This window comes from Clarias gariepinus, chromosome 5, assembly GCF_024256425.1.
Source record: "Clarias gariepinus isolate MV-2021 ecotype Netherlands chromosome 5, CGAR_prim_01v2, whole genome shotgun sequence".
NCBI lineage: Eukaryota > Metazoa > Chordata > Actinopteri > Siluriformes > Clariidae > Clarias > Clarias gariepinus.
This window is the reverse complement of record NC_071104.1, coordinates 25,410,190-25,422,867: the sequence shown is the minus strand read 5'-3', so window position 1 is coordinate 25,422,867 and position 12,678 is coordinate 25,410,190. Positions and strand designations below refer to the sequence as shown.

At 39.3% G+C, this 12,678-nt stretch overlaps 1 protein-coding gene across 1 annotated transcript; it reads right to left on the bottom strand.

The window, feature by feature from the left end:
- Positions 1 to 131: 131 nt before the first annotated feature.
- Positions 132 to 12,314, bottom strand: LOC128523702 (INO80 complex subunit D). Its single transcript, XM_053495787.1, has 10 exons — positions 11,914 to 12,314; positions 9,358 to 9,604; positions 7,969 to 8,741; positions 7,621 to 7,726; positions 7,219 to 7,443; positions 7,029 to 7,132; positions 6,755 to 6,888; positions 4,552 to 4,766; positions 3,523 to 3,680; positions 132 to 3,267 (listed from the first exon to the last, which is right to left on the bottom strand). The coding sequence occupies exons 2-10, from the start codon at positions 9,573 to 9,575 to the stop codon at positions 2,357 to 2,359; spliced, it is 2,844 nt and encodes a 947-aa protein (XP_053351762.1). The 5' UTR covers positions 9,576 to 9,604; positions 11,914 to 12,314; the 3' UTR covers positions 132 to 2,356.
- Between the last annotated feature and the right edge of the window lie 364 nt (positions 12,315 to 12,678).

The window sequence follows — 12,678 nt, the reverse complement described above, 5'->3', positions numbered from 1 at the left end:
TACTTTTCAGAAACTATCAAAAATTTTTATCCAGGTCAGGTCTAGAGCAGTCTACTAGAACAGTTAAATTATATGGTTAACATAAAAGCAAGAAGACTTTGGTCTTTTCTGTTTAATAAGCGCTACCATGATTTCAGCACAGCAAGATTTATTCATACATCAAAAAAACGAAGATCAAATTTTCTCACACTATATACACGTATTACATACAATGTTTATACACATATTACATATTTTATACAAGAAAAATATACATAAAAATGTAAACTTTTGTATACAAAAAATACCTTAGACATTAAACAAGGACCAATAACAAAAGGTGACTAGATTATTAGCTCATCCTATCATTTAAAAACAGTTATACAGTACATTCACTGAGTATAGGAATTTGTCAGCCATTGTTTAGCTTTTAAGCGGTTTCAAGTGCCAGTGGAGCCCTGATGATGGCTTGCTTTAGAGGGTTGACTGTGCAGTAAATCTCAATGCAACTTATCTAAGGGGTTGGTACAGCTGCAGGGATATGACACGACGGGGAGAGGGGGGGGCGGTTTTGCTGAAAACATTTTTGACTCAACCAAAAGGCAATACTCCTGTTTGCAGCCTTGATTTCAAACAATAAATTAAAAGATAAAAATCACTGATGCTAGAGCATGATCACACTTTAAACGGATCCATGGGAGTTAAAACAAATTACCTAGTAAGCTTTCATTTTGATTTGTTAAAAAATATAAAATAAAAAAACCAGTATGCTTATCACACTGACATTCCTATAGATCTTTCTCTTTGGATGAAAGCATCCATGTCAATTTACTGAATTCACAATAGGGGCCATTTGTGGTTGTTTTCATGCAAACATCAAACTTTCCACTATTACTGCTAGCTGGATTTTAATAGCTATCAAAAAATACTGTTGAACATGATCAAAGTCTTTTTTTCCCAAATAAACGACACCACAAACATTTATTTATTCAACTGAAAATATCAAATCACTAGAATTTTGATAGCCATTAAAACTAGTGACCGGTACATCACAAAACTAAAACTCCACCTGGTTTCCTCCAAATATTTTTTTTCTTCAAATACCTGTGTACTCGCTTCACTGCCACTTAGTTAAACTCACCAATAGAACCCAATTACTTCCAAATTCATTTACTACTCTATAAATATGTTACATATGACAATATATGTGATAGTTATTCTGTCTAAAATCTACCAAACCCATTGATTTACTGTCAGAACTGACAGTGTATTTAAAAAAAAAAAGGCCAGGGTTATGTGAAGGTTGCTGCCTCTCAGGGGAAGAGTCTGAGTGATAAAGACCTTGCCACAGTTTATGAGCGATACAGCCAGTCTAGTGTGGCATTTCAACCTTATTTACTGTGGAAGTTTGAGGAGAAGTGTGTGAACAGTCCTGCTCTATAGAAATTGCACCAAAGGTCCCAGCACAGCAAAGATTTAAAGACCATTCAGCCATGCAGTCTATCCCCTCATGTCTAGCCCCTATTAAAAGGCTGCTCTGCTTTAAAGACAGACCTCATCCAGACATTTTATTTGAAACTTGATGAGCACCATAAGTTGGAACTTTCTGAATCCTTATATTTGGTGAGAAATCAAAACATATTTTTCCTTTTTTATCATAAAAGCTATTTGTTTTCTTTACGAGTTAGGTTGGTGTTTTATAAGTAAAATAACACAGTCTAGCTCTAAGCTCTGTATTAAGCAGAAAAGTTCTTTCTCAGTATTAAACGAGAGAGCTTTTTCACAGACCAACACTGAACATGAGGTCTGGCTGCTATGAGGTACACAGCTGACATATATGGTTTAAATACTGTAATGACAATATGCTGATGTGCTTTATTGCTCTGAGTAACCAGGTTTTTACCTTCAGGTGCCTGTGAGGTCTCTGAACAGGAAAGTTTACAGCCCAGGATAGGTCCACTGAGTAAGCTTCATCTGAGTGTCTGCATAAAAGGTTTAATATGTACAGTGCAAGATAAAATCTTCTGGATAAAAGCTGTATGGTGGATATTCTTGGTGCTTTGCCCCCCGCCCCATTACTGTGATCAGATTTTTTTCAAATACATAAATGTGCACTCAAACAGCGCAGACAATTTTACTATTGTCTGATTCTGCTAATTGAAAGAATGAATGAGCGTCAAAGGGGGCAGTGAGTGATGTGATGTGATGATGTAGGAGAGGCAGTAACATAGTGATTGCAGTTCTGGGTTAAACCAGGCCTCCTATTGAAACACTAACTTAGCACAAGAAATCATCATCATCATGATTTCCTCACCCCTATTACTGCTTTAACAGAACCCTGAAAAAAAGGGTGTGAACATGCCTGCCCCTTTTCCTTTCACTTGCCCTGCTGGAAAGTAGGTGCAGCACTGTTGGCACCTGCAGCAGTGGCACCAGCACTTGTGAATCCCGTAGGGGGCGCTGTGGAACTGTGGCTAGGCTGTACGTCTTTTGGGATGCCACTGTGAGAGGCAAGCTGATAACCGAAGGCCGCACTGAATTGTGGGAGCTGCAGTTTGGGCTGGCTAGTGCTGAGCAGATCATGAGGAGAGGTTGGAGGAGAGGAGGAGGGAGCAGAGGATGGGTGAGTGATGGAGGGCGGTGTAGACAGAGAGGTTGAGAGGAGATGAGTGTCCTGTGTCAAGAGGTTCCCATACTGCATTGGTTCTGTGAGGGACAGGGCGAGGTTGCTCCAGGAGGCACGAGGAGCGCCTGGTAATCCACTGAGAGGCACCTCCAGTAGGAGGGGAGGATCAGTCTGGTAGGAGCCAGAGTGTGGGGAGGAGATGTGGTCGCTGTAAGGGGAGGGCACATGGTCACTGCTGTAATGGCTGCCTGGAGGAGATGAGGGCAGTGCAGGCTCGGGTTTAGAGAGAGCTGAGTGAGGGAACTTTCGCTCATTCAGTGTACGATTCGAGCCAGCAGCAGGTGCGGAGGCAGTGGCTGGTGGTGGGTGAGGAGACAGGGATGGAGAGAAATGTTCATCTGCTGAGTGATGGAGGAGATTGTCCTCCAGCTCCAGACTCGGGAAGTTGTCCGATGCTATTCGACCGTTTAGGAGGTCTCCCATGGCCGTCACCGTAACCCCAGAACCAGCGAAGACGCTCATGGCGCGATGGTCATCAGCCTGGGTCAGTTCACCCATGGAGTTTAAACAAACTAGCGTGTCAGGATAGGAGCCCATCGCCTGGAGTGCGCGAACAAGCTCCTCTGCCTCTTCTGTGGTGGGAAGCAACTCACCATTCTTTCCTAAACACAAATGTGTTAGTCCACAAGTAGAATTTACAACAGAAAAGACACATCGCCAATTTCATTCTAAATAACAGGCATGGACGAAACTCCACACAGATAATAACCTTGGTGCGCCATCATGTCACCTACATTAAAATATAACAAATAGTATAAATTACTTTTCGTTCTCTTCTTCGTTTTATTCTAAATTTATGCTTTAAAGTGTTATCAAAAAAGTTGTGTGAATGAATGTGTATGTTTGTGTGCAGTTACCCTCAAACAGGTCGAAGTCCTGCAGGTCATCAGGCAATCTCGGCAGCACGTCAGAAAAGTCCTCCTGATTTAACTCCAAATCATTCGGAATGTCTGCTATATCAGTGGTGATGTCATCAGGAAGTTCATCTGCACTGAGGTCAGGTGTAGAGGGGCTCCTGACAAAACATCATTTATGTATATTATAACAAAATTCTTGTAAATAAATAGAAAAAAAAACACTTAAACATAAATCAATGAAGTACTACAGACTTGCCTATATTATATTAGGATATATTTATTATATAACATCATATGTCACATATTTTCAACATTGGTCCATCGGACAGTCTGGTAACTCAATACTAGAACCCCTTTTCAGTTACATCTGTCCATTTCATATGGTACCCAGAGGACCCTTGGAATTTCCCCCCAATGTTTATTTTAAACTGTCATGGTGCAGACATGTACAATAACATGTAGGTTATTTATTCGAGCCATATTGCTTTTGATGTAGCGAACACATTATATCCAAGTCGAGATATATTTGTTTATTTATTTATATAAAAGCTTTGAGTTGCTGAAGAACTTCAATTCAGCTGACCAGTCAGACAGCCAGATAAATATTTTTAAGCTCAATAACAAACATTTTTAGAATGATTACCAGTCTAACAAAATGTTTACATCATCATTGACCACTTTGAGAACCATGAACATGCTCTAGAAGATATTAAGTTGTGAATAAGATCACAAGTTTGAGAACCTGGAAGTACTGAAAGAGGTTATTACACACTGATATCGACGGCTGTTCTGTCTGATCTGAAGAAACTCAATTCTAGTGTTATTTTAAAGGGTATTAATTAACATTTATTTAATGTTAATTAATACCATTTAAAAAAACACTAGAATTATCAGTACCATTTCTGTCACCAAACTCTCATCCCAGTAGAACGATCTCATTGGGTTGATTGGCTTGAAAATAAAAGTAGAATGTACTGTACCATTCTGTCAGGTCTACTATGCTAGTGAGGATGGTGTGTGTGTGTGTACCTGATACTGGCATGATGAGTGGGCAATGCCAATGTGGGGGGCATAGGGAGGTTGCCCTGTGGTAGAGCAGGAGGAATGGGTTTCTGGGGACGCCGCACTACTTTCCTCCTCTTTTTCTTGTGTTTCTTTGTTAGCGCTGGTGGTTTGGTCTTTTTACGTGGCCGTCTCTGCTGCTGTTGCACCCGTCTGTTACTGTCCCCACGGAGAAAATTATCCTGCAAGAAACATGCACTCACCTCACTTAGTTTATCAAATAAACCAGAAATGTAAAAAAATAAATAAATAATTTAACATGGAAGACAACAGTGGAAGAGCATTTATTTACCCTCTATCTTAGCCTGGTTTCATGGCTGGTCATAATACTTATCTTGCTCATAGTAATTAATTAATTGATTAATTGATTATAAAGTTATTAAAGGATGTTGACATATTCAAGGAACTGTGTTTGGGAAAAATATTTACTGATCTTACTTTAATTCTTTTCTTCCTTTCTTTTATCATTTGCTTGTGAAGCAAAATATCCTCCTCACCTTTTTAGTTTAACTGAACCTATTTGCAGATTTAAAAAGGCCTCATGCAACTACAAACATTTCTTTAAACAGTTTTTTCAGTTAATCATGTCACTATGACATCTCTGAGAAAGACAAAACTTAGTTCTTGGTTCTTGCTTTTCACTATATATGTATGGGTGGCTATTTGGGACAGAAATCACAAGGGACCAGCCTATGCTATACCACAATACCAAGGTGCCGATTCAATTTGTATTGCAATTTCTGTAAAAAAAAAAAAATTATATATATTTTGGAGTTAGTGTAGCGATACATAAACTGCCACACACAAGAATCACGATACATAACTAAATCGATTTTCCTCATCTGTAGTAGCTATGCACTTCACAACATTGATCCTACACATAGAACATTAAATAGCCCTAAGCAAGCTATAAGATTACATGATTTCTGTTCTTACCCTATGGTGCATATAATAACAGATATAAGCTGTGAGAAAACATGACATCAGCAATGACATTAGCAGTTTTAATCAGGCCTGAAATGATGCAAGCAACCTGATGACAACCTTGGAACATTCTGTATAAGCCAACTCATGTTGTGCTGGGGAAAAATAAACTGAGCTGATTAATGACGCAGTTAGACACATCTGCCAGATATTAAGTAAAAAGATAATGTTCTTTTAATCTTACATTAGGTTATCCCAATCAAAACTATTTCTATAAGCAGGTCAATGTTTTCCTCTAACTAACTGGTCACATCTTTCTTTTAGCTGTGCTTTATGTCAAGGTCAATATTATGCTGCTTTGTCCATTTTGTTGAGAACCTTTGTGTTACATTTAAGTAGTATTTGCAAATCTTACTTTTACTAATCTTACTATTATGTTAATACACTTCATATTTTATTATTATTTGTTGTATCGTTTAGCTCCACAAATATTAAGTCCAGGAATTGTCAGAACTATAACATATGTGGCAGGCATATCTGCATCACTTAGTTTATATAAATTCTGGATCTAAGAGGATTTCCCCCCTCTTATTCAGACCAAGGTTATTAAGAAACTAACAGCAGTGACAACTGAAGTCTATCAGAATCAGCCCAAAACAATAGCTGGATTAAATAGGCCAGGAGTAGCTCAGTGGTTAAGGCAGTGGACTACGGTTCGGAAAATCCCAGGTTCAAACCCCACAACCACCAAGTTGCCACTGTTGGGCCCTTGAGCAAGGCCCTTAACCCTCAACTGCTCAGATGTATAATGAGATAAAAATGTAAGTCGCTCTGGAGAAGAGCGTCTGTCAAATGCCTAAATGTAAATGTCTGCCAAATGCCTAAATGTAAATAAGTAACAATAACACCGGTTCTGATGCATTAAAAATGTTCAACATTCTTGTATTTGGAGTATCATAAATAGTATCCACCAAATCAGAGGCTGTAATTTATTTGCTGTAATTTTTACTGGAGCCAGACATTATCTTGTAATAAAGCGGTGGAGGGATTTTTTTTTTTTTTATGGTTCGGCATATACCAGGTAAATAACACAAAATAACACACTCATAATAAGTGGGAGTCTTGTTAGGTAATGAAACCCTCATAAGATAGTAATTAGTAGTAATTCATACTTTAGATGTTTATGAATGTCTAGAGTCCATAAATTTTATTTATTAAAAACAACAACAAAAAAACATTTAATTACCATTTTCTTGGCATGTTCATCACAGAGAGGTGTCTGGTGTGTGATGTCAAACACAGGGACAGAACACTGCTGCCCATCAGCAAACCGTGCCGTGCAGCTGGAGAAGAGTTGCTGCGAGCGGTTCAGCAGGATATCTACAAAGCAACACTGTCAAGGAATAGCACAGACCAAAATCTGCCTCCACATAAGATGTAAAATGTACATATGCCCATAACCATACAAGAATTCCACTACAATAGGTAAGTGGTGCACTAGAGTAAATGTGGAAGGATACGTTGGAAGCAGTGCCGTGTAAAAGGCAGAGATGGGTTGCTGCAGGGTTGACCCTTGGTGCTACCAGTACACACAGATTTTTCCATTTCTTTTTGAACTGCACGCCTAAAAACATTGAACATCCTTTAATACACAATTTCAGCCTCTCTAAATATATTCTCCCCTCTTATACACAAACTGAAATCCAATACCTGCTGGAGGTGTGTGATGTTTTGCTGAGCTTCTGGATGAGTTCTCCTGTGCAGTCAGGGTCCTTGCTGGCTGCTTGGAGCAGAGCTTTTCTAAAGGCGTATTTGTATCTGGTGTGGCGTGTGGCAGCTCTCTCCTGCCTGCATAGGTGCTTGTAGCGGTCCTGCAGGTATGTACAGAGCTGAGCCAGACGAGACCGCCGAGGCGCCTCATGTTCACCAGTGGAACTGGGGGAAAAATTTAATTAATTTAGGATACGGCAAAAATATCCAACTATGGAGCTATAGCTGATCTATGTTTTATCTTACAATCCAGATGACAGTTTTATAATTTCTTTAACGTTTTTTAAAGTTACACTTCAGCATGCTAACATAGGTTTTTGCAAATTCGAAAGAATTCCGTACTGATGGTGAGGACTCCCTTCCTGCAGTCTCCAGGCCTGAGGCAATGAAGGAATTCTCTCTTCTGCTTCTTCATCCTCATCTGTACTTTCATCAGACCAGTCCAGCCCTAAATATACAGTTAAAAAGGTTAGTATAGCTCCATGAATGCAATTTGAATAACACATCATATAAAAGATGGATGATGAATGTTACAGGACTTCTACAATGCATAGATTTAACATAATTAAAACAATAATGTCTGCAGATTGTCAAAGTTTGTAATTTAAGTAAACCTGTGTGCATTACAGTGTTTTGGTGCTCTAAGTCTTTTAAAATATTTAAACCATGTGTTTAATGAGCGATCAGTACCGAGATGGGGAAAGAGGTCGCCATGCTGTCGGTGTCTGTTCGCACAAAGCTGTACAAGATGCTGTAGCCTTGACAGGCAGGCAGGAGGTGCTATGAAGGCAGTGGGTCGTATAGCGATGGTGTGGCTCTGTGGACACTCCTGAGTGCCAGTAGGTGGCTGACTGGGGACAGTAAGGAAGGTTTTTCGATACTGCTGGCCTGCTGTGGGGGGCAGGGGAGGAACCAGAGAGAGTCCAGAAGGAGCTGGTGCTGGCTTACATGGCAGAGCCTGTGATGCCCCCAGCTGGATATAGGAAGCGTGACTAGCATGCTGAGAGGGTGGAGGAGGTATAGGTGGTACTGCTGGTGGTGGTGGCGGCGGTGGTGGTGGTAGGTGTGGTGATTTGGGCAGTGTGCAGGCCACTGTGACTGGTGTCAATTGCTCTGATTTAGGTGAGGGGAGGTCAGCGTCATGGCGAGGCCCTTGGTGACTAAGCACTAGCCGACTTGCAGGCTTCCTCTTAAGTAGAGAGTTCTTGCGTGTGGTGTTTTCCACTCCATCCAGGTCATCTTCGTAAAAGGCGAAAGGGTCCAGCAGGTGTGTGTCAGACAGGGCAAGAGGGGGCAGATGAGTACAGGGTGGTGATGGAGGCAAACCATCTAAGCCATTAGAGGCTTTGAGAGCTAGAGAGGGCACTGTTATGTTCAGAGCTACAGAATCCAGTGCGTCATGTTTTTTCTTACGCTCCTTCTTGGGGATAAAGCCCAGCACTTGCAGGTGGCTGTTACAGTATCTATACCAGAAAAGAGTGTACCGTTAACACTGGTGAAACACCGGTGATATGCATGTCAAAGCAAGTCATCAGAGAGTAGAAATCAATGCTCTCTCTATTGCAGTGCATTTAACTAAACTATATTTTTTTCTCTTACATTTACATTATTAGCTGCTATACAATACTTTTACTGCTGAAATACATAGTATAAAGATACTGTAATTAAACATACCTGCATATTAATAATGTAATGATGTACGCTACTGTTTCATTCATTTTTATCATAGTTTAGGTGGCTACTTAGTATTGAAGATAATGAGAAATAATACTTTCTGAGACAGAATTTGATAAAATTAACCATTATTGATTTAAGTGCATGAAGGTGTTTAACAAGTTAAGAGCTATAATTTTATAATATTGCCCAAGTAGGTAAGCATTATAGGCTATTGTATAATAATACATCTTAGTCTTAGGACATTGACAATTATGAACTTATCAACTGAAAGAACTTCGGAGTATAATGTCTATGTCTGGAAAAGCATTATTCAAATTCATACACCTTTTATACATTTTGTGATTATATACAAAAATGCTCAAATCTGACATATCCGTACAAAATAAAATGACAGCAACTCACCTGCGGTCCTCTGCTTTAGGAATGGGGTTAGTGCATCGTTGGCTGTTGTACTTGGCCACATATTCACACTGTTTAAATGGAGCAGTCTTGTCCTCTAAAACATGTCGTATGCAGAAGGCATATCCATTAAGCCTGCGCTGCTTGCAGAGTTTCGGGCTGTATGAGCACAAAGGCTTATTGTCCACCTCCGAGAAGTGTATGTGTTTCCCCTCGTACATCACGTGACTCTATTCCTTGAAAACATCAGCTGATATGAAAAACAAATCAGGAAGAATAAATTAAAGGGATGACACATTTTATTATTAGGACATAATTTGACAGTGGTGGTTCAAATGGTTAAAGCTCAGGGTTACTGATGGGTTATTAATTGAATGGTTGAGTGATTAAAGCCCCAGCAACACAAAGTTATTATTATTATTATTTGTTTTTTTTATACTGTTGTTTCCTTGAGCAAAGCCCTTAGCCCTATCTGCTCCAAGGGTGGTGTATCCTGGCTGACCCTGCACTCTGACCCCAACTTCCTAACTGGAATATGTGTGTGCGTGTGTGTGTAAATAACTGTTAGGGTGTGTACATTATAATTACCAAAAAATGTTATCTGATTAAAGAAATTGTCTGCTTTATTAACATTCTGGATCAAATGGTCCATTTACACCAGGGAGGGACAAATCAGAAATTCACTAGCAATTGGGAAAAAGCTCTGTTGTGCTATCCAATCCCATCTCTGGGATATTTATGGAGAGCTAGTTTAGTAATTTTAATTTTGGCGTCACTACAGAATAAAGAAAATAAACAAGTAGCAGTTTTTATCTTCATATAACAGTTTCTAATGAAGTTGTTTCCGCTATAAGCTATGGTGTTCTCTCCATTCAAATCAAGCTCAAATCAAAATCTTATTTATGTAGGTTGTTTATGTAGGGTAGCCACCTGAACATTTTAAATAATAATTTAACAATATAAATGGCCTGGACACAAGTTCTGCTTAGATTACAAACTTGTCCACTCATTTGGTTTACTAGAAAAAGTACTGAGAACATAGGTTGAGACATTGTAACCCATCCTCAACACGTTCGCCCCTTTATAGGGTATATTATTACACATAATACGACAACACTTTCAACGAAGAAAACCAATTTTATTAAATGCTCAAGTTAAGATTTTAATTTGTACATGCGGAGATGTGGCTCGGCTGCACGAGTGGTCACAGGTTAAATGTCAAGTGAGGAGGGTGGCACTAGTCAAACAGGTCCGTCACTTATCAGTGCAAATACACGGAGGTCACTGAGGACACTGAGGACTAAAAAGAGACAGAGGGACTAAAAAACAAAAAATAAAAAAACAAGAGGGTTTAGAACAGAATATGTTCTACTAAGTTCCTAAAAATGAGCATGACAATCTGAAATTAACTGCTCAGGGTTTAACTTGATATTATAGTATTATGCTTTGGGCAACATTCACTATTATACAAAAGCAAATAAGGAACACAAGCTCAAGTTTTTAATTTCCATTTTCTTTCAGCTCGTGACTCTCTCACTCGTGATGAGTAGAAGTCATGCATTCTAACACAGTTCAATTTGCGACTACTTTCTGAACGACAACAGAACAGCTGTGAAATAACACCGGAGCCAACAACGCTAGAGTTATAGCGTGTTAGTTAACTTTATAACGCAAAAAGAGGTTTAAATACATAATAAACATACTTGTCTAGTTTATCCATATATAAAAATTAGATAAAATAATATAAACAACTACCAGGTTAATGTAATCAATCAGTACATAGGTCGATAACCTTAGCCACCGTTGGTTCGGTTAAATTAGCAGGTAACGTTAACTAGCTAACGTTAACAGCCGTTTTAAACGATAATTTGCAAACGTTAAAATCTAAATAGCACATTACACAGATGGACAAATTCATATTTTTAATCTAATACACTTAGAGTTAGCCTGTAGCTAAATAAAGCACTCGTTAGCTTAGCCAATATTGTTTTAAATACACACAGCGTTAGCTGGATAACTAAAGTTAGCTAACAGTGCTAAAAACAAAGCCGCCGTATCCAGGAAACGCAAAGACATTAACCCAATTCTAGCCTGTTTTCTAATCGCCAAGCGGTTGTACCAAAACCTAACATTTTGGGGTTTCTTTTCGTATTGCTCTTTAATTAAATAGTGTGTTCTATGTTGATTAATTGCACATATTTTAGTTACCAAAAAATCGAGGACGGATGTACAGGCCTCTTCAGTCAGGCCCTGAAAAACAAAACTGCTAAGGTTAGCCAGTTCCGCAGCATGCTAGCTAACGTTATTTTTTAAACGACATACATTAACGCAGGTTTTAAAAAAGAAAGATAGAAATGTACGTGTGCCTGGATATAGCGTAAAATTGTTTAATTGTATTTTACCATGTTTAACTTAGTTATAGATAGTAAATAGGAAGAGGACAGATGAGAGTGGCCTAGAGAACGCTGGACATCCCCGGACCTCGAGTGGGACACGGTGCGGGTAACAGAGCAGACAAGCGGCGGCGGGGCTAAGTGAGCGGCCGGCTGTTGGGCTTACCTTCAATTAGTACAGGCTCTACGGGTATTCACTCCGGATACACTGTGGAAATACTTAATATAACCAGCTGGACCAGTTATGCATCGGTACTCGACATGCTACGAAAAATACTCCTTTTTGAAGTCGTGCGCAAATAATTATAAAGAAATGGTGCATTAAAATGGATATTACCCACGGCTAACATTGGAAGTGCTAGGCTGCTGTTTTTTTTTTTAGTTCAGTCCTCGGTAGACTCCTCACAGCACCACTATCGGCACTGCGGGGACATGACAACACCGTAAAGCTCGACAACAACCTCTTCTACCATATTGGAAGTTGGGCTAGATATTAACTACAGGCGAAATGCCGAATCAGTATGCATTTCCATTTCACTAAAGTGTCACAGGTTTGTGGGGCAGATGATGTCCTGTAATGTCCGGCAGCTAGAAAGTTTGAGTGTGTTCTGTAAAGCATTTTGTCAGGCTGACTGCACGTCCTCCCTGATGTCGAGCTAAGTTGTGTCTGTGTGTGTATTAGTCACTGCATGACAGAACAGCTCCGTTCTTTCTTATTGACCAGGAGCACTTTTTCCTCCAAGAGGTGAGAGCTGCAGGCATTACACACATCCACTGTGGACTTAAAGCAGTCTCCTTGTTAAGTTATTATAAATGTAAAATCTCTGCTCTCTTACTGTTTTAAATCTTTATTGCACCCACAAATGTGCATTAAGTTCGTTAATTATCATACATATATATATATATGAAAATCACATTTTTTGTAAAATAA

Coding starts and splice junctions, on each gene's coding strand:
- LOC128523702 (XM_053495787.1), bottom strand. CDS start 9,575: ATGTACGAGGGGAAACACATACACTTCTCGGAGGTGGACAATAAGCCT. Junction 7,133..7,218: donor ACATCACACACCTCCAGCAG/GTATTGGATTTC, acceptor CAATGTTTTTAG/GCGTGCAGTTCAAAAAGAAA. Junction 4,767..6,754: donor ATGAACATGCCAAGAAAATG/GTAATTAAATGT, acceptor TGTTTCTTGCAG/GATAATTTTCTCCGTGGGGA.